Genomic DNA, 19,980 nt, shown 5'->3' on the forward strand with positions numbered 1-19,980 from the left:
AAACCTAGAAATGCAACTAACTGAAAAATTGAAGTTGAATAAATTGAAGTACTAAAATTAATAAAACTTAAAAATAAATTAAAGGGATAGTTCACCCAAAATTGAAAATTTCATCATTTATGCACCCTCACGTTGTTCCAAAACTGTATGAATTTCTTTCTTCTGTTGAACATAAAATAAAATATTTTGAAGAATGCTGATAACCAAACAGTTGCTGGTAGCCATTGACTTACATACAATTTTTTTTCCATGCTATGGGAGTCAATTTCTACCACCAACTGATCTCTTTAAAATGAAAACTGACCATGTAAAATATTTTAATTGTAGTAATTTTGTGTAAATTATATAAATGAGTTGCCTACTATAATATTATAAAAATAAAACTGGCTAAGCATTATATAAATCTTAAAAAAATGTTATTATAAAGCTGAATACTCCTGGTGTTGATGACCTCCTCAAGACAGAAGACAAATAATTCGAAGTGACCAAATACTTTAAGTGCTGTTCTATGTTATTTGTCATTGTCTTTATCAGCAATGCAGAGGAATCTTTGCAACAATTGTTAGCTTGAAAGAGAAGTGTAGTGAAGCAAATTTCATGCAAATTTCCCCCATAAGGAATCCTGGGAAATTCAAACTTATCTGTATTTCACAACCACTAGAGTGTCTGTTTTGGTGTGTTTTCCTCAGGTGGACTCACCTGTAAGTAAGAGTCAGTCTCAGCTCACGTCCTGCCTTGATCAGCCAAGTCCTATTACCTCATCAGCCAAAGTGTCCTCTTCATATCCCTCCACCAGCAGCGTCAACCCAACAATCGTCTTGCTGCAGCACAGCAGAGGTAAATATCAGCCTCTCAATGCTTCAGGATGGATCAAAATTAAAAGTATCACGTGCATTTAAAATCGAAATGCTTTCATGATGTAGAAAGAGAAACGAGAATGTTCTGTCCCTTGTGATTAGTTTTCAAAGTTATGTTTGAGGTAAAATTAACATAAGACGTCTGTGTGACTGGATGGCATCTCTGTAGTTATTATTAAGGTGGTAGTGTCTGTTGTATGGTTATGGGAGTGGAGATTAACTAAAAGTTACATTTTTTACAAAATGTTTACAGTATTCAACAATTGTTCAGATTAATGAGGAGAAGCATTGCGAGAATAACAGAAACTTGTTTGATTCCAACAAGATTAAAATTACAAAGTACATCTGACAAATATAAATATATATATGATCTTCTTAGAAAAAACAATTCCCGTACGAACAGAGCTGTAGCAATAATTTATTCATTTAAATATTAAATCATTCAGTGATGCTTTTAAAGATTTTGTCCTAGATAAGTGTCAGCTGAAAGAACCAGACCAGTGTGTATTTTATCTTGTGTTCTGGACGTTTATGATTCGAGTTTGTGCTTCAGAAGCTGTGGCGGAGCAGGGCAGTGGCCCTAATCGGAGCCCTGCCGTCAGCCAGAATAAATCTTCCTCTGAGACGCCAGCAGACATGGAAGGAAAGAGAATGAGACTGTCTGAACACTCGGCTGTCCCAGCTCCCAGAGTCCCAGTACGGGTAAGAAACGCCCATTTCTAGTTCTCAAGATATACCTGTGCAGACTTTGACTACATAAATATAGCCAAAATCTTATTTAAATAAAACACCATCTGTATTATTTTGTTTTCTAGAACACAGAGCTGTCAAAGGACTGGTACAGAAACATGTTCAAACAGATTCACAAAGTCCCAGGTAAAGATGCTCCTTGGGAATCACATACAATCAACACTTTTATTTCATCGTTTTGTGTGTCCAAATCTGAAGGTCACATTTCAGTCATGTATCTATGTGTGTAGTCATCTTTGTCAGTGTGTGTTTTGTCTTTCACTCACCTTACTCAGAGCTTGTTGAAGAAAATCCATATCGTCCCACCTACATATTTCCAGAGAGCAATGACAGGCCACTGAAAACCAGAGGTACCTTAGTAATAGTTATAATCTGATATTTATTAACATTCCTCCATGCCACTCTTTTCTGTCTGTCGTTTAGCATCACATTTATCTCTATATATGTGTTGGGTAATTTTATATACAGTTAATGAAAACCAAAATAGAAAGGATATACACTGCTGTTCAAAAGTTTAGAGTCTGTAAGAATTTGTAAATGTTTTTCTCTCCAAAGCTGCATTTATTTGATCAAAAAAACAGTAAGAATAGTATTGTTGTAAAAAAAAATAGTACAGTAAAAATAGTATATTGTGAAATATTATTACAATAACTGTTTTCTATTTGAATATATTTTGAAATGTAATATATTTCTGTGATTCCTGTTAAAGGGCACCTATTATGCCCCTTTTTACAAGATGTAATATTGGTCTTGGGTGTCCCCAGAATGTGTCTTTGAAGTTTCAGCCCAAAATACACAACAGATCATTTATTATAACAGCTGGAAAATGTCATTTTTGGGGTGCGTTTAAAAAAGAGCTGTTTTGGAGTGTATCGCTTTAAATGCAAATGAGCTGCATATTCCCACCCAGTCTCCAGAAGTCTCTCTGCATTGCATATCTACAAGATAACTGAGAGCGAGAGAACCGGTGTTTAGCCGTACATATGGGAAGCCAAATGCACTGAAAGTGGGATGAAACAGCACGATGTTACAGAGCTCGTGCCGCGTTGACCTGTCATCGCCGCGGCAAGCCGCGCGACCGCGCTACCGAACTAATCTCGCGCTACGAACGGCGCAAACTAATCTCACAAGTGCGGTGCTGATCGCACATCCTGATTTTGCTGAGTTAGATGTGTTCCTAGGTCAACATATTTTATTGACTCTGGAACAACATTTTAATCCAAAAATTTATTCTTGACTATATCCCTACACCTAAACCTAACTTTAACCATGAGTAATCCCTAAAATCAGAGGAAATGATAGATGAATGACACTGATGTACAAGCACCAAACACTGATTATAAGCCTAAACTTCACAAAAACTATAAACTGGCTCTTGAAATCTGATTGGTTAATAACAATGTTTTTCCAGGGTCAACAAAAATGTTGATCCAGGAACATGTTGCTCTTGGTGAAATCAGGTTCTGCGCTCTGACCAGTTAAAAATACTTAATGTACGCACACAAATACGGTTAAAACGCTAAGCACTATCCACCTTTTTCTTGACATAAAAATGGGCGCGGCCATTTGTAAATTCTATGCGTCTAGCTTCCGGTCTCATCCGCGTCTAGCTATTTTTAGCTGTACAAAACAGTTCGTTTTGCTGCTTGATATTGAAAATTAGAGTGTCTTATCATATTATTTTAATGTATTATCTTAATCATGAACACACTGGTTTGTAGTGCAAAAAGTTTTACCATTTACTGCATGTTGTTATTCTCCTCGTTATTTACCTATAGCAGCTAATGAACCGGAAGTCTCACCCATAGGCTTACTTCCGCGTTGAAGAAAAAGGTGGATAATGACCTGACATTCACAAAGGTGTCTGGAGTGATACACGTATTTAGGTAGATTTTGAGGCGCATTACCTTGAAAAATGAAAGTAATCCACAGCGTCCTCAGCAGCTCAGATGTTGGGAGAAAATGAAGACTCCTATGTTCAGTCTTACATCCAAACACAGAGCACGGGGATTGCTTGCGAGACATTGTTGACGTTACATCTGCTCCAGCGGAGAAAATGGAGGACAGAGTACAACCGCTGAGGGCAGAAACTATAGCAAACCAGTCACACTGCGTGAGAATCAAAACGGCAGGCCTAGTGAGACTGACTTGGTTTAAAGGGGATTAAAAAATGAGGAGTGGGTGGATTTTTATCATTGTGGGGTGGTTGTGTTCACACACTGCCAACACATTTATGTCCAAACTCCATGTAAAAGTGGATTTTGCATAATAGGTGCCCTTTAAATAATTGAAATTTGAAACAATTGAATTTTTTTGTAACTTTATAATGTCAATGTCAATTTTGATCAATTTAGTGCATCTTTTCTAAATAAAAGTATTATATTTAATTAGCATTTCTTTCCCAAACTGGGCTGAGAATAGCCGCAGTGTATATAATAAGGTGTTAATGCGCCACATTGTTGGCTCCATCCTGTGTCCATTCTTTCACAAATCCCAATGTGCAATAGATGCTGATTTATATGTACACAGTGTCAACAAATTGATTGTCCTAAAGAGGCATCACAGCACTCAAGGTGAGCTGTGGTAACAGAGCTATTTTCAACACACCGAGAAAACCACATCACCATGTATTTAAAACTCATAGATTGATTACCTCCATTTTAAGAGCTTTCATACCTCTGTGATGTGTTTCGTGGCTGTGCTTTTAGAGAACCGTTCTGCTGAATTATTAAAGCAGTCACAACAACACACCTAATGGGCCTGGTGTATCCATTGGATTCTTTAGAATGCACTGTTAGCAATGCCATTCCAATGCTGGTCTCAAATATTTGTTAAATAATCATCATTCAAATGGCTCCTTTCAGTAGTTTGTGGTGAAAATGTCTTATTTGTGTTGTAACTAACCGGCTAATGGAATATTCCAGCATGAGGAAAACACACTGCTGTGGTTATAGTGCCATCTACTGGTTGGATTAGTCTGAGGAAATAAAGCGGCCTTGTCTTGGAGCTGCTGTTTAGTTGATAATGGACTGCTATGTATGTCACACTAATCCCTGTAATTTTCACCTAGTATATATTAGATGTTTAGAATACCTCCCAGAGATGCTGCTTTAGAGCACAGGCTACACTAAGTACAGCACAATAAGAAAACAGGTTATAAACTACCTTAGGAATACATTTGAAATGTGAAATAAATATATTAAGTTCTCAAAATATGTCAGCTGTATTAACTTTTATTTGTACCTAATAAGTATTTTCTAACTCTTTCAGATGACATGCTGTCATATGGTGGTGAGGATGGTAAGTGTTTTCATTTTAATCCTTCGAGAGAAAACATAAGCGACACTATGAATTCTTATTTAAAGAAAGCTGTGTTTCAGTGCGGGCAGTCCCTCGCTCCAAGAGTGCTGTAGATGTGGGGAGCTCCAGAGGACAGATGCCTGTACCAACACGCACATCTTCCCTAAAACCTCAGAGGTGAGCCGTGACGTGAAACAAATATTATGATTAATGAAGCAGATTCTAGCACATTCATTGACTGATGTCTTGAAACTTTCATATTAGAGTGTGAATTCTTGCACCATGCTAGAGTTGCTCAAGATAGAGATGATGACATTTCTTCACAAAACCTCAATATGTGAAACATTGTATTTCAGCTGCCTTAACAAGCATGTGTTGGCTTAGGAGATGTTGCTGTTTGCTGTTAAAATTCATAATAGATACCCATTTATTTAAAGTAATCTGTGTTCACTAGTAGAAAAGTCATTACCATAATGTATCTTTACCTTGTATCTTTGTAGTTTATTTTAGGTTTTATATATAAATAATAATTTTAAAAAAATTGGATAAACAAGGTTTTAGCATTTTGAAAAAAATTGAACACAAGCATTTAATGACATGTGAATAACGAATAAAACATTTTTAAGATTCTTAAGATTTGTGGGTAACATGGATTGTTGAGATTTGCATAAATAAAGAAATTCTGAATTTTTTAAATGATTTAAATGAGGATTTTTACTTAAATGAAGAAAACCTATACTTTTTTCAAGATTCTTCAATGAATAGAATGTCAGAAAAAAACTGCATGCATTTTAAATATAAATCTTTTGTAATATTCCAGTAGCGGTATTGCAAAAGATTTTAATGCATTAAATTAATTAAAATAAAAGTAAAAGTATTAATTTCTTTAAAAAATCCCAAACTTTTGAATGGCAGTGCACTATAATGTAAATATAATTGTTATTATTAATATTTACATTTCACCCGAAAGATTGTAATGATAATATAATTTGGAGAAAACTTACAAAAAGGTTCAATTAATTAACATTAATTAGGAATTGTGAACTAACATTAAACGGTGCTTTTAAAGTGTTTAGTTTTCCATGCTAATGTTTATTTCTTTTAATGAAGTTAATTAGATTATTTTGAACAAACTGAATTAACAGTATGAACAGTAGCACATTTATATAAATAAATTGTTGTTACACTGCTGTTATACAATATTATTATTATTATATTTATTTATATACATTATATACATTAACATAGATCACAATGCAAATCTAAAAATTAAAAATTGATATTACAGTATTTGTTAGTTCATCGTACCTAGTACATAACTAACGTCAAAGATTTGTGATGTATTGTAAAGTATTACTAATTTGTAATAATTTTATGAAAAAAATTTGTTAAATTACAGTTATACAATACAGGTAGCTGAACACATGTTGGTGTAGATTGGTTAGATGATTAAAGTGCTTTTACATAAGGGATGTATGCTGTGTTTTTAAAACATACGCTGCATGTATGGGAACGTGCAGTCAAAACTTGCCCTTGTTGGTTGCCATGGCAACTCTCCACCTCCCTGGCTGTATCACTCCATCTCCTTCCCCCACCCCCCCCCCCCCCCCCATGCATCCCTGCAGGAATGAGTGGGAGCCCCCTGACAAGAAAGTAGACACCAGGAAGTACCGCGCCGAGCCCAAGAGCATATTTGAGTACGAGCCAGGAAAGTCTTCAGTGCTGAAGCTGGAGAGACCGGTATGATGCTCTTTATACATGCATGTTTGCTTGCTGGTGTTGGTGGTGCAGATCTGTGCTTACCGTTTGACGCTGGTTTCTGCCTGCTTCACTTACAATGACAGCACACTCACAGCTGTGTGGCTCTTGGTAGTCTTATTAAGTGACCTCAGTAGGTGATTTGTACTGGCGACCCTTTTCAATGTTGTGATACGTATCATATAGATCCTGTTTGTTGACGCACACAGTGCACACAGTAATGTTAGAATATAGGAAGTAGGAGGACCCCTTACTCAGCTATAAATAGCTCATCAATAAGTGACACATGTAGTGTCCAGACCCAGTTAAGAATAGAGGCTCCTGCAGGAGCTTGTATGTATCTGCAGTCTGGTCTTTTTCATGGAAGGTTTATTGTTATGGCATTCAATGATTCAATCTTGTAAGCGTGACTCATTCTGGGAGCTGCTGCTATTACATAATGTCTTTCTGATGACATACCGCTGTAATAGGTTTATTGTAGAAGTAAAGCAAAGTATGTTGGATCCTCATCAGTGAAACAACTGAAGCAGAGAAAGTGCAAGCTGCATTAGGTCTTTCGTTTTTTTTCTTCTCATTGTTAGGGAAAGTAATTAAAATGGCTCTAGGTCAGGTCCTATCTAGGGCAGAAGATAATGTGCTGCCTGTGTCTATTCATCTGATTTAGCTTTGCAGAAACAGTCCTTCATTACTGTGAAAATTCAGTGTACACTACCATTCAAAAGTTTGGGGTTGGTAACAATTTTTAAATGTTTTTAAAGACGTTTCTTATGCTTATTTATTTGAGCATATAGTAAAAACAGTAAATATCTAAACTATTATTATAATTTAAAGTAACTTTTTAAATTTCAAGATATTTTTAGATATAATTTATTCCTGCAATGACATTACTCCAGTCCTCACTGTCACATGATCCTTATTCCTTCAAAAGGAAATCTATTGTAACATCATAAATGTCCTTACTGTCACTTTTGATCAATTGAATGTTTGAATATTTGCTGAATAATAATAAAAAAAAAGCTTATTGACCCCAAACTTTTGAATGATAGTGTAATGTTAAATTTAGCATAATTATTGTATTATAGATATTTAAGTATAGCAAATATTTTTAAAAACATCAATGCAAAATATTTATAATCATAGCAGAGGTGTAAAAATATGCATTTTGAATATATGAATGTGTTTATTCTCCTTATTCACTTGTTATACAGTGTAAAAGATTTTGCCCTAGCTCTAATGGATCCCTTTCCATCATCAGGACTTTGCCTTTATGAGATCTTTATTTCTTATTTCCTGTTGCTTTGACTGCTGAGATCAACCGGATGTTCTTGCAATAAGTCATCAAGCTGGAAACAAATCCAATTCATGGTTCCACCACTCTCTCAGCCTGGAGCCTTTCTTACTGTCTGAGATCATGACATTAAGAGATACTTCATGTAACATCATCATTCAGTCTCATTGTCTTTGTATTCTGAATCTTCCTCTCTCTCTCTCTCTCTCTCTTTCTTTCTTTCTCTCTCTCTCTTTGTCCTCCTTTCCTTGTTGCCATATTTCTGTAGACTCAGGGCATAAGTCCAGAAGATGTAGATTTAGAGAATGAGCCTTGGTATAGGTTCTTTTCTGAGATGGAGTTTGGCAAAGCGGTAAGTTGGCAGTATGAAAGTGACCCATTTTTATTTAAAAAAACTGCATGTCATCCCTTTTTTTTCGTACAGGACCCTAAATATTTTTTGTCTGTCTATGTCTACATTCACACTGCGAGCCTTCTCAGATCTAATTCTTTGTATAGCTGTTCACATTTCTGTTGTAAATGTGGCCAGTATCAGATTTCCAGTGTGAACAGATCATGGTTCTGAACTGAACCGTATGCGCAAAAGAACGATACAAACAGGATTGCCAGGTTTTCACAACAAAATCCACCCAATTGCTTCTCAAAACTAGTCCAAAACTAGCCCAATATCCCTTAGTGTGGTCGCTTGAACCCACATAATTGAAAAACAACCCGCAGCGACAATAAAAAAGTAGCCCAATTCCACGGAAAGTAAACACAGAGGACATAAAGTAAGCAGAATTGTGACAAATGTTGATCTGGAGTGACGTAAAAGTAACACTAATTCCGATATGACTGTTCAGACTGTGGTTGAATTGCAAAACTTCTGACCTGTATCACATTTAGTGCCATATATGGAAGTGGCACAAATAGAAATGAAAAAGATCAGATTCCATGTGGTTTGTGCTGTTCACACAGTCATGAGAAAAACAGATCCGAGTCAAAAATTTGGGCCACATTTGCCTGCAGTGTGAACGTAGCCCGTTAGAACCGTTCTTACATCACTTCCTGTCTGCACTGACCATTCATCTATATGTTCCTTATCCAGCCCATTGTAACTGAGTGCATAGCAGTTCAAAAACAACACAATGTGCTTCAGAAGCTGCATCAGAGATAGAAACGTTTAACAGTTCAGTCAAAAAATGGCAAACACCACCTCTCAGTTTCCCAGTATGCTTCCTGATTATATTCTAAATCCTGAACCTTTTTTCACCATCTTGTTCATCTCATATTTGTCTTTTCTGACTGTAATTGAATCTCAGTGTGTTATCTTTTGCACTGTGATAAAGCATTAAACTGGCATCTGATTTGAAGTTGGGGTTCATTTGACAAAAAACTACTGCAGCCTGTGTCTTTAGGAAGCTCTTGTCTTTTTTTGAGATCCTGCTATTTAACTGGCAGTAATTCTGGTGTTGGCACAGATGGCTTTGAGTAGGTTTTCAGTTTTATGGAGTGCCCAGACTGGAAACAGACAGCAAGCTGTGATGTTACAACTAGTTTGGTAAAGACGACAGTCTCAGCATTAGCCAAACTGTTTCCCCTGTGCTTAACCCTGTTGCCTGTTTTCAGCAGTGTTGCCTGGCAGCAATGACTGAAAAGTTGGCCTCTGCATCATCCGCTTATTGGTTGTCAGATTCGCTCCATCCACCTTAACTAATGCGAAAGTACATAACATCCTGCCGGAATCTCTCCGCTCATGGCGATTATATTTTTGCAGTGTAAACTTTTTGTCTGACCTTGACGCAGTAAGTAAGTAAAGCACTGTAAAGTAGTGCTAGCGTGCTGTCACTGGGTTCAGTGAAGGATAGGAAGACTGTCGCTATGCTATCAGTGACACAGAGCCTATGCAGCGTTGTCATCAACTCAACACCTGGGAGTAAATAGCACATTCGTTCACACTTATTTGCTTGGAGACACGTACCATGATACACCCCAAGGTGATTGGGTTGTTCACCTTTCTTTTTAGAAACTCACTATGATTGCTTTTAGGGTTGGAGATATAACTAAAACATTAGTAATTTTAAATATTGATATTTATGTACTATAAAAACTGTTTTTCAGTATTTTTGTAATCTAAATTAAACACATTCAATTGATCAAAAGTGACAGTAAAGACTTCTAAATTGTTAAAAATGCATTTCTTTTGAACTTTCTATACTGAAAAAAGCAACACTGATAATAAAAAAAATTGAACACCAAACCAATATATTATAATTATTTAATAAAACAGAATTAGAAAATAATGAAAGGATCATGTGACACTGAAGACTAGAGTTATGGCTGTTGAAAATTCAGCTTTGCTTTCACAGGTATAGATTACAATTAAAATGTATATATTAAAATAGAAAACAGCTGTTTTAAATTGTAATAATGTTCCACAATATTACTGTCCATGCATGCATCCTATTTGAATGGCATGTATGCCATGTCTTTAGAATCGGTTCTTCTGACAGTGAAACCAAACCCTTGAGTCACAGGCTGCATTCCTGATGGATAGACTCATAAATCTGACCATCAGCGTCATGGCACAAGTTTAGAGAAGGTTCCTGTCTCTCTCCAGATTTCCTTGTTTAGAGACGAAAGTGAGGAGTCACTTCCCTTGAGAGCGGGTGTCTCAGAGTCTGCTGATGCGGCCCGGTCTCACTGTGATCACAGTGCAATGCTGAAATAGTCTTAGTTTCACAAGCCAGTGTGAAATTCTCATTGGCTTAGTAGGATTCCCATAAAAATTCAGCTGTAAAAATCAAATTAAGTACATTTCTAAAGCTCTCTCATGCACTCTCATGAAATGTGTTGAGATATTTTGTTAGTTTTAGAAATATTAACAACAGTATCTGTCATACAAGCTTAAGTCCTAAAGCTCTGAGACTGAGGTCACAGAAAGTCCCAGCAATAGACTCGTTGAGCTTGTTGACTCCTAACCGGGGGCAGCTTTAAGTATGAAGCTGCGTGTGTGTCTGTCTTTAAGTGGGTCGAAGGTTATTGGAGACTGCATGTGACCTGGCTTCCTTTGTGATTGACACGCCAAACTCAGTCAGCCCGACTCTTACAGATCCCGTGTTTACCAGCATATGGAATGACATATACAGTAGTACTGCACCAAAAGTTCATAACCATTACATGTTTGTCCAATTAGAGACAACAACATTATTTTGTAGAAGGTTTGCTTTGATAATAACAGTTTATCAGGGAATGCAAGAAAAAGGTTGCATGTAAAGTTATACTTTCATACATGGACACATAAGCCCCATTTGTACATGTGGTTAAGTTGCACAGTACCTCACTCACATTGTATGCTATTTATATAACAGAAAAGTTGTAAATTTTCTTGAGTCATCTCCTGCACCTGTTTGGAAACTAGCACATGAAAATGAACAAACATTATTAACACACTGTTCCACTGACTAGCCTTAACAATCAGGGGAAAGGAATTTACATCCTAGGAAATACTGTGGTAAACATCTCTTGATCTTTATTATGGCCTTTTTTGAAATAGCAGCTAGAACTACAAGGCATATAAGCTAGAAATATATGGTTTAATTTAAAAATAGTTATATAGACATTTCCCCCCCCAAAAAAGTCTCCTTGCAGTGATAAATGCTTGTAGCACATTGTGGCATTGTGGCAGATCCCAACAAATAATAAAATTCATCATTTACTCACCCTTATGTCTTTCCAACCAGTATGACTTGTTTTTAATTTATTTATTGTAATACAATTATTTTATTTTATTGTATAAAACCCAACCTTTTTCAAAATATCGTCTTTTAGGTTCCGCAGTTAAAACAAAGTCACATAGGTTTGGAAGAACACGACGGTGAGTAAATGACGACAGAATTTTCATGTCTTTTAAGGATAGATTCATTGTACATAAAGGCCTACATACTGAAATTAGTCCCTGTATACCCCAATGTGACAACTGGACATACCGGATAAGACAATGGGAAATTCTCAAGGAATACTATCCCAGCATTATTACTTCCTGAGATGTCATTTCCTTTAAAGTTAAATACCTTATATGAGAAATGCTGTTTCGGTTGGCATTTCAAATAACGTAAGGCTTTGAAACCATATTCTCAATAACATACTGCACGTCACTTTCACCCACCGTCTCCGTGGGTCATGTCAAGAATGTCAAGTACTCAGCTTAAATCTCACTTATAACAGTTCTGACTTTACTGCGGTGGTTGTTCGTAAGTCTGTTTCCTTTAGTCCTCCTCACAGTTAAAGATAAACAGAATCATCTTTTTAGTCTGTTTACATGGTATTTTATACCGTACTATTTTAAAAACACGTGCTGTCAGATACGGTATACAGGGCTTTCTGTACTTTATAATGCCAGTAACAGTGTTTATATTATACTTAATTGCATAATTTCACTTTCTTATCATTTCATCTCAACAGCTGCATCACACTAAGGTATTGTACTGGCCGTCACAAGTATTTAGATTAAGATGCGTGCCACTTCAGATAAGGCTTTCATGCATGCTTCCTGTTTGCTTATTCTTCACATCTGTGCCAAGTCTCGTGCGAAAGCCTCTTGAGATGCTGTGCCGGCTGTTTTTTTTTAGAGAGAAGAAAAATGGGAAGAAAGAAAAAAAAGGGACAAAAACACTGGAGGTCGCTTTGCACACGTAATAGCGGCTTGTTATGTCACTGGGTGTTCCTCAGGAAACAAAACTTCTAGAACATGACGCTGTATAAATAGAGCGATATTCTCGCACAAAGCCTGTATTCATTCGCGAAGGTTATTCGTGATCCTCTTTACCCCAGCAACCAATGGGATGAACATGCTGCGGTCAGGAGTTGAACTTTTCTTCTGTCGGTCACAAGAGGGGGTTGTGGGGTGCTGGCACGCATGTGGCATGCCTCTGAAGGGACAGCGGAAGGCTGGGATTGTGCAATCGTATTTGCAAACACCACTTGTGCTTTTTTCTTCGGAGGTGTGCTGTCACGCTATTTTTACCATCTGTGATGTGCACTTAGGGAAAAGCAACAGAAACAGCAGCCTAAAATTAGATGCCTGCAAACCATTCAAAATGCAAGGAGGGCTACAGGCCGTCCCAGCGAATGGCTCTCTCTGATCTGCCGTCGGGAGTTGCTGCCCGGCAATAACAGCCACTCTCCTTATTGGCTTGACGCACACAGTGCTGGGTAGATTACTTATAAATTGTAGTCTGTTTCTGATTACAAATTACATGATGGAAATTGTAGTCAGTAAAGTAATCCATTACATTACACATATTAGATAATATAATTGGACTACTTTTAATTACTTTTGACCTAACTTGTTGATCACATAGATTTGAATAGGATTATTGTGTAGCACATTATTAAAAAAAAAAAAAAAATGTATTATCAACAGTGTAAAGTGCATTAAATGTCATGGTTTCCCAAACTGGGGTTTGTGAAGTAACTGCAGAGGGTTAGTGAATTGATCAAAAGCTAATTAATTTAGTCATAAAAATGTAAACTTAAAGACAAATAAATATTGCTTACCTGAACACTAAAAATAGAAATATTTCATTTGTTTACCTGCATGTCAGTGTGACCATTAACCGACATCAGAGAACTGAGAGAACCTATGTTAAAGTTATAACATTTCAAAAATGAAATCTCACAGGGAATTCAGATAAATATTTTAGTTTAAAATAATAATTTAATACAAAAAGTAACTGTAATCTGATTATAAGCATTTTAAAATGTAATATAATCTAATTACAGGTACTTAATGTTTGGAATCTGATAACGTAATTAGATTACATGTAATCAGTTGCTACCCAGCACTGGATGCCCGTGATGTGAACTTCCTTTGATGTACTATTAATATCGGCCTGTGATTTTTGTACAGCATGTTCGATCCGACACTCGTGATATTCTTAATATATGTGTGTAAATCTATTCGTGTGTGTGTCTGCCCATGTAATTTGGCCTGCTTCCTGCACCAGCTGGTTAATTGTCTCCCTGTCTGGCCGGCCAGTAATGAGAGTGACTCAATAGAAGACAAAAGAGAGCCTCGGTGAGAGACAGCAGCTGATTGGTGGAAGCACTGACAGCCCCCTCCCAAAATGGGCGCCCCTCACAGTCCCTGCTAATCCCACCCCTCGCTCCCAGTCGCTTGTTTTCCCCCCTAACTTGCATGCAGGCCAAAATACTTGCTTACTTCTCCACGCTCGGCTTCATCCGGAGGACCTAAGAGTTTCAGAGCTTTGGACGCGGCAGACGTTCACAAGCCTGACTGACTAATGCGCCTTCTCCCTTTCCAGCTGCCAGAGAGTCAAGCCTTTGGAGCTATCAATGACTTCTTTGTTTGGTTTGTTGCAGAGTGCCCCCTCTTTCAGCCCCTTGGAAACATCTTCCGACCTACAGCAATAGTAAGTCCATGTTCCTTCTTTCCCTCACAAATGTTCCTCTCCACCATTTTCTGACGCCCTAGTTGTATGTGGGTGTGTTTGTGTGTCTGTCTTGCTCTCCAGCCATCTATTCTCAGGCAGAGCTGTCACGGGGCTCTGGAGATTTCCCTGGTTTCCTTTCTTCTGTTTCCTGAACAACCATTTGCAATACAGGCTGTATGTGTTCGTGTGATGTATTTTTGCGTGCGTTCGTTCATTGCTCGTTGGAGGAGAGGCATTGGATAGTGTGATGATTTGTTTCGTGCTGAAACTAGTGTCTGAAAATAAAGCCTGGATGTCTTTTTAAGAGAGATAAGGGACCTTGTACCTCCACCCATTCTGTTGAGAAATCCCCCAAATCTTAATGTGCTGTTTGTGAAAGTGAAGTGTCATTTTTTATTGACATCTTTCCCTGAAATGGGGAATTTACGTAATAACACCTTCACAGCAGCAATATTATGTCTTTAAATTATGCTTTTAAGATACTTTTGAATTTTACATTTGAACAGGTTCTTAAAATGTTATTAATAACAATTATTAATTATATAATTGTAAAATAACATAATTTTCAAAGAAAACATTTATTCATTTACATTTATTCATTTAGCAGACACTGTTATCCAAAGCATTGAATTCCAAAAATGAATAATTTTAAGGAGGCAGTAACATGAGAAGTGCTAGCAATACGAAGCTTCAGAAGTTTTCCAGAATAGTACAAGCTAGAACAGGAAGGAATATAAAAAATAGTGTAGATTTTTTTTATTATGATTATTTTAAATGTATTTATTCAGCTTATTTATTTCTTATTTCCTTATTCAATTTTTTTCTTTTTTAATGATTTTGAAGCTTGAAGTTACAGAGTTCTCCAAGTATTTCTATATGCTCCAGGTAGAACATTTTATTCTTAATGTGAATATTTGCGGGAAAAACATCTGAAGTATTATCTAAAGCATGCCTAACCTAAATACAATCAATTTAATGTCATGTAAGCTTTCCTTAAAAGCATTCTTTAAAAATAACTGGGGATTTGAACAGTAAACATATTCATTAGTTAAAACAGTTTAACATTTTTCTTAGCTTCCTTCGCCAAAACTGTAACGCTAAAACATACGAATGAATGAATGAATCTTTTGTGGTACTTGCATTTCTCTTAAGAATCTCTGGCACATGGTTTTAGCCAAACAGTCTTCTCTTTGGTGTGTGGATCTTTTTGATGTTTGAATGTGGAGTTTATTGTTTTATCAAAAGCCACATGGTTCAGTTATAAACCAGGAGGCCAACTAGTGTTCAGCCAAAACACTAAACCGAAAATATGCTCTCATGACTTGAGGAATGTGTGAGAGACGAACCCTGTGTAAGTGTAACCCTGAGAGAAACATAGTTCTGCTTTATGGCTAACAGATCCTTGAAAAGGAGCCGAACAGCATGAAAATACTTTACTCAGCTTTACTAATGGTTAGATAAATCTGGTAAGACCATCTTCGCTCCTGCAGTTGTCAGGCAGCTGCTCAGGTTCCTGAGTTTGGAGCCAGTGGCGTCTGGAATGACGTGTGTTCATCTCACACTTCTCCAGCGGAAAGCATCCGATGCATCCCTGGAGTGATGTCATTCATGGAGACTTTATTTTGTGTACAGAATGATGGAATAATTCATAAAGCTGGAGTCACAAGAACAGTGTCTTGTTCGCACACATCATTTTTGTTGAATAATGGGTATTTTATTGTTTCCAACTATGAAAAAGTAGGAAAGTATGCTAGGGCCCTTAGGATTTCATTGGCACGTTGAGTAGTAACTGTTAATATGATTCTCTCGAAACAGAGCTGCCGATGTGTAGGACCATTGTCTGTGCATTTAAAATCCTTCTCATGGTTAAAATTCCCTCCCAAATCACTTAGCATGTAGCCCATGTGAGTCTGTTGTGTTAACCCTGCTGAAAAAACTATTTAAGGTCTTTTTTAGACTGGTCTGGTTTAGGGTTTTGAGCACTTGTAAGCTGATCAGACTGAGACTAAATAGACCAATTTAAACCAACTGAGACCATCATACATTTTTGGTTTTCAGCAGAGAATAGTATGGTGAAACATAACAAGGCCTTACTGAACTCTAGACAGGCTGTTTTATAACTTTTTTGCATACAGCATAGTGACATATTTGATAAGTAAGCATGATATACTTCAGTTTTTCTTATACCAACATATAATTATACAGAGTGACTACAGCTCATTACATGGGAAGACCTGACACAAGACAACTTATTAAAGTTGTGCATCCCTAAAAACTTCTGGACGGTTTCCTGTAAGCACATACTGTAGGTTTATATGACTAACTGCTACATGCGGAAAGCTTCAAATAGGTTTTTTAAAGGATGCCACACAGGCCTCTGAGGAATGTTGTGATAAGGGCCAGAGCAGCTGGTGCCGTCTCATCTATATCAAAGAGCAAACACAGGCTGACTAAAAACTTCTCAGACTGTTTTAAATTGTTTGGCCTACATTACAAATAAAATTAATATTCATATATTCTTCAAAGAATTCAGTCTGTTTATTTCTTTCTTATTTTTATTTGTAAAGAAATGTGAACATTTATTAAATTGAAGCATATAATAATAATAATTATTATTATTATTATTATTATTATTATATATTTTTTAATCATGAATTCATTTTTTTACATTTGTAAAATAATGTATTTATCAAATTAAAACATACATAAAAACATAAAACATACACACACACATATAATTTTTATGGATTTTTTTCAATAGTGTGAGCACGTTTAGGAAGTGTGCTAAAATAAATCTTCAGTGCAGTGTTCCCATGGCAAAGTACTTTTTTTAGATTTTATAATCATTCTGTAGTATATAGTTTTTCTATTTCCTATTTCTATTTTTTTATTTCTATTTTCTATATCTTCTTTTAATAATAAGCATTTCATATAGAGTAAACGTGGCACTATCATTCTGTTCTATTCAGACATGTCACGTGAAGATGATGATTTATGTGAGTCACAGCCTCATATCTCTATTTGTGCCCAGCTCAGCCTGTAAAGCAGGCAACGGTGAAGTGGAGAAGAAGGACAGCTTGTCTGCCAGTGGGCAGGCAGCTCCGGAATGTGATCGGCACATTTACAAGAGTGTCCTGGAGGGCGGCGACATCCCACTGCAGGGCCTGAGAGCGCTTAACAAGCGCAACCCCAGCACTTCTTCTAAAGGTAGGCTTCCAGGCCGTTTTACTTACGTTTACTGAGATTCAAATGTTATTCAGGTTTGAAATGATTTTGATTTAAGGATTTATAATCGAAATCACACCACGCTATTGTAAATCCGATCCATTTGTTGCCCGTTGAACCCCTTTTCATCAGCATTTTCCACATTCCTTCCTTCCTTCACAATATCACACAAATAACACAGCTCATTTGTCTTTCTGTGTTTTGTTAAAGCTGGCCACTTTTCACAGTTGAAACATAACAGATGTCCAGTTTGACCTTTAGTCAATCTCTCCACACCGGTCTCTTAGACAGAATGAGCTCATGAGGTTCGGCTCAGTTGGGTGTCCAACTGCTTTAGAAGTGGGCCATGGTGTGGACAGAGAGGAAAGGGGATGGATGTAGAGATTAATAGGCAGATTTGATGGTAGACATTCACCCTGCAGAGGAAATAAACATGCAGCATGATCAAGGGTGGCCAGGTATGAGGGGTCAGCTGTCAGAGTGAGGTCATGAATGGAATGCTAGCACATTTGACCCGGAGGATGGGCGAAAAGGGTTGAAGATGATGACTGTATCCGTTAATAGTTAACATGACCCACATGTTTAGACAGGGGCTTTGTTGATCACTGTGTGAAGATTTTTTATTAACTCTTTCTGTATGCTTTGAATTTCCAAGACAACATATTTTGAATACAGAACATACAATGCAGTCATGTATCTTGTTGAGTCATCTGTGACACTTCATTAAGATATGTTTCTAATTCATAACTGAGTATAAAGAAATCAATACAAAAATTATTTACACATTGAAACTATTGAGCTGTGGTGTTAATCCAAATGATGCGAGTTTGAATCTGGCTTGCAACGTTTCCCTGTTTTCCCCTACTATCAAGTCCTGCTGCATTTTTGGCAATGCACTGTAAATATCTATTAACATTCTGGCTGTAATTCCTGTGGATAGCAGTTGGTAACATCACAGCACACTTGAGGTTTCTTTGGTGAGAAATCCCAAGACTTGTGGAGCACTCAAGTAGTGCTTACATGAGTTTATGACCACATTGGGAGTAAGTGCCTATCTTGGTGCGGTTTGGGGGAGCCTGTGATAGGTCAAAGGGAAAATCATATTGGCAGATTTGGACAAACCTTGACAAGAGGAAACAAATGATGCATTTGGTTGGACTGAGGAACTTACTGGAAGTCAGAACAGAAGAGCAATTGCTAAATAAATTTTAGATACTCTCTTGCAGTGTATATGTCTCTAAAACAGTTTTTAAACATAAAAGAGTTATTGAGCCAGGCACAAGCATGTATTTCCAAGGGAGTCACATGCACGTGCTGCAAGAGATGTTCCAGTTGGTAGTTTTGTGGTATTTCAGTTCATTGGCAATTGTAAGTTAACAGAAATAATTACTTTTCTTTATTTTACTCTACTAGAACTTAATTATGTCATTTAAATTCTGATACACTGAAGCCTTTCTCATTGAATATATTGTTTTTTTTTTTTGCAGTTTGCAAGAAGTCTCTAGTTGTTATTGATTTATAAATGCCTTTAACAGTCCCCCAGATTTATGTTTGTTGTAAAAAAAGCACTGTAAAGTAGTCTGTACAAAACCTTCTTTTACATGCTGTTTGTTCTAGTGTAAGTAAAGTTGAAGTTATTTTGCTTTGATATTTCTGCCTCTTGTCTTCTTAGCAGTTTGGTTTTAGTTATTTTTAAATCTTATATATTTTTAGATTATATTTAATGTGTGTGTGTATATATATATATATATATATATATATATATATATATATTTTATACACACAGTATATACAGTATCTCACAGAAGTGAGTACACCCTCACATTTTTGTAAATATTTTATTATATCTTTTCATGTGACAACACTGAAGAAATTACACTTTGCTACAATGTAAAGTAGTGAGTGTACAGCTTGTATAACAGTGTAAATTTGCTGTACTCTCAAAATAACTCAACACACAGCCATTAATGTCTAAACCGCTGGCCACAAAAGTGAGTACACCCCTAAGTGAAAATGTCCAAATTGTGCCCGAAGTGTCAATATTTTGTGTGGCCACCATTATTTTCCAGCACTGCCTTAACCCTCTTGGGAATGGAGTTCACCAGAGCTTCACAGGTTGCCACTGGAGTCCTCTTCCACTCCTCCTTGATGACATCACAGAGGTGGTGGATGTTAGAGACCTTGCGCTCCTCCACCTTCCGTTTTAGGATGCCCCACAGATGCTCAATAGGGTTTAGGTCTGGAGACATGCTTGGCCAGTCCATCACCTTTACCCTCAGCTTCTTTAGCAAGGTTGTTGGGTCGTTATCATGTTGGAATGCTGCCCTGTGGCCCAGTCTCCAAAGGGAGGGGATCATGCTCTGCTTCA

General features: G+C 36.9%; 1 protein-coding gene across 7 annotated transcripts in view; it reads left to right on the forward strand.

Moving 5' to 3' along the window:
* The window catches only part of LOC131552711 (sorbin and SH3 domain-containing protein 1), a 51,409-nt gene that overhangs the window by 16,163 nt on the left and 15,266 nt on the right, over positions 1–19,980 (forward strand). For 3 of the 7 annotated variants that reach the window (XM_058796671.1, XM_058796670.1, XM_058796675.1), the window contains exons 6-16: positions 690–837; positions 1,411–1,559; positions 1,673–1,733; positions 1,883–1,957; positions 4,878–4,907; positions 4,988–5,084; positions 6,533–6,647; positions 8,222–8,305; positions 12,397–12,411; positions 14,317–14,366; positions 17,419–17,594. In XM_058796671.1, the coding sequence (XP_058652654.1) occupies positions 690–837; positions 1,411–1,559; positions 1,673–1,733; positions 1,883–1,957; positions 4,878–4,907; positions 4,988–5,084; positions 6,533–6,647; positions 8,222–8,305; positions 12,397–12,411; positions 14,317–14,366; positions 17,419–17,594 (1,000 nt within the window). The remainder of the gene's footprint in view (positions 1–689; positions 838–1,410; positions 1,560–1,672; positions 1,734–1,882; positions 1,958–4,877; positions 4,908–4,987; positions 5,085–6,532; positions 6,648–8,221; positions 8,306–12,396; positions 12,412–14,316; positions 14,367–17,418; positions 17,595–19,980) is intronic. The other 4 variants (XM_058796676.1, XM_058796673.1, XM_058796672.1 and 1 more) reach the window with 3 other exon arrangements.

This window comes from Onychostoma macrolepis, chromosome 13 (genome assembly GCF_012432095.1).
Source record: "Onychostoma macrolepis isolate SWU-2019 chromosome 13, ASM1243209v1, whole genome shotgun sequence".
In the NCBI taxonomy this organism is placed as follows: domain Eukaryota; kingdom Metazoa; phylum Chordata; class Actinopteri; order Cypriniformes; family Cyprinidae; genus Onychostoma; species Onychostoma macrolepis.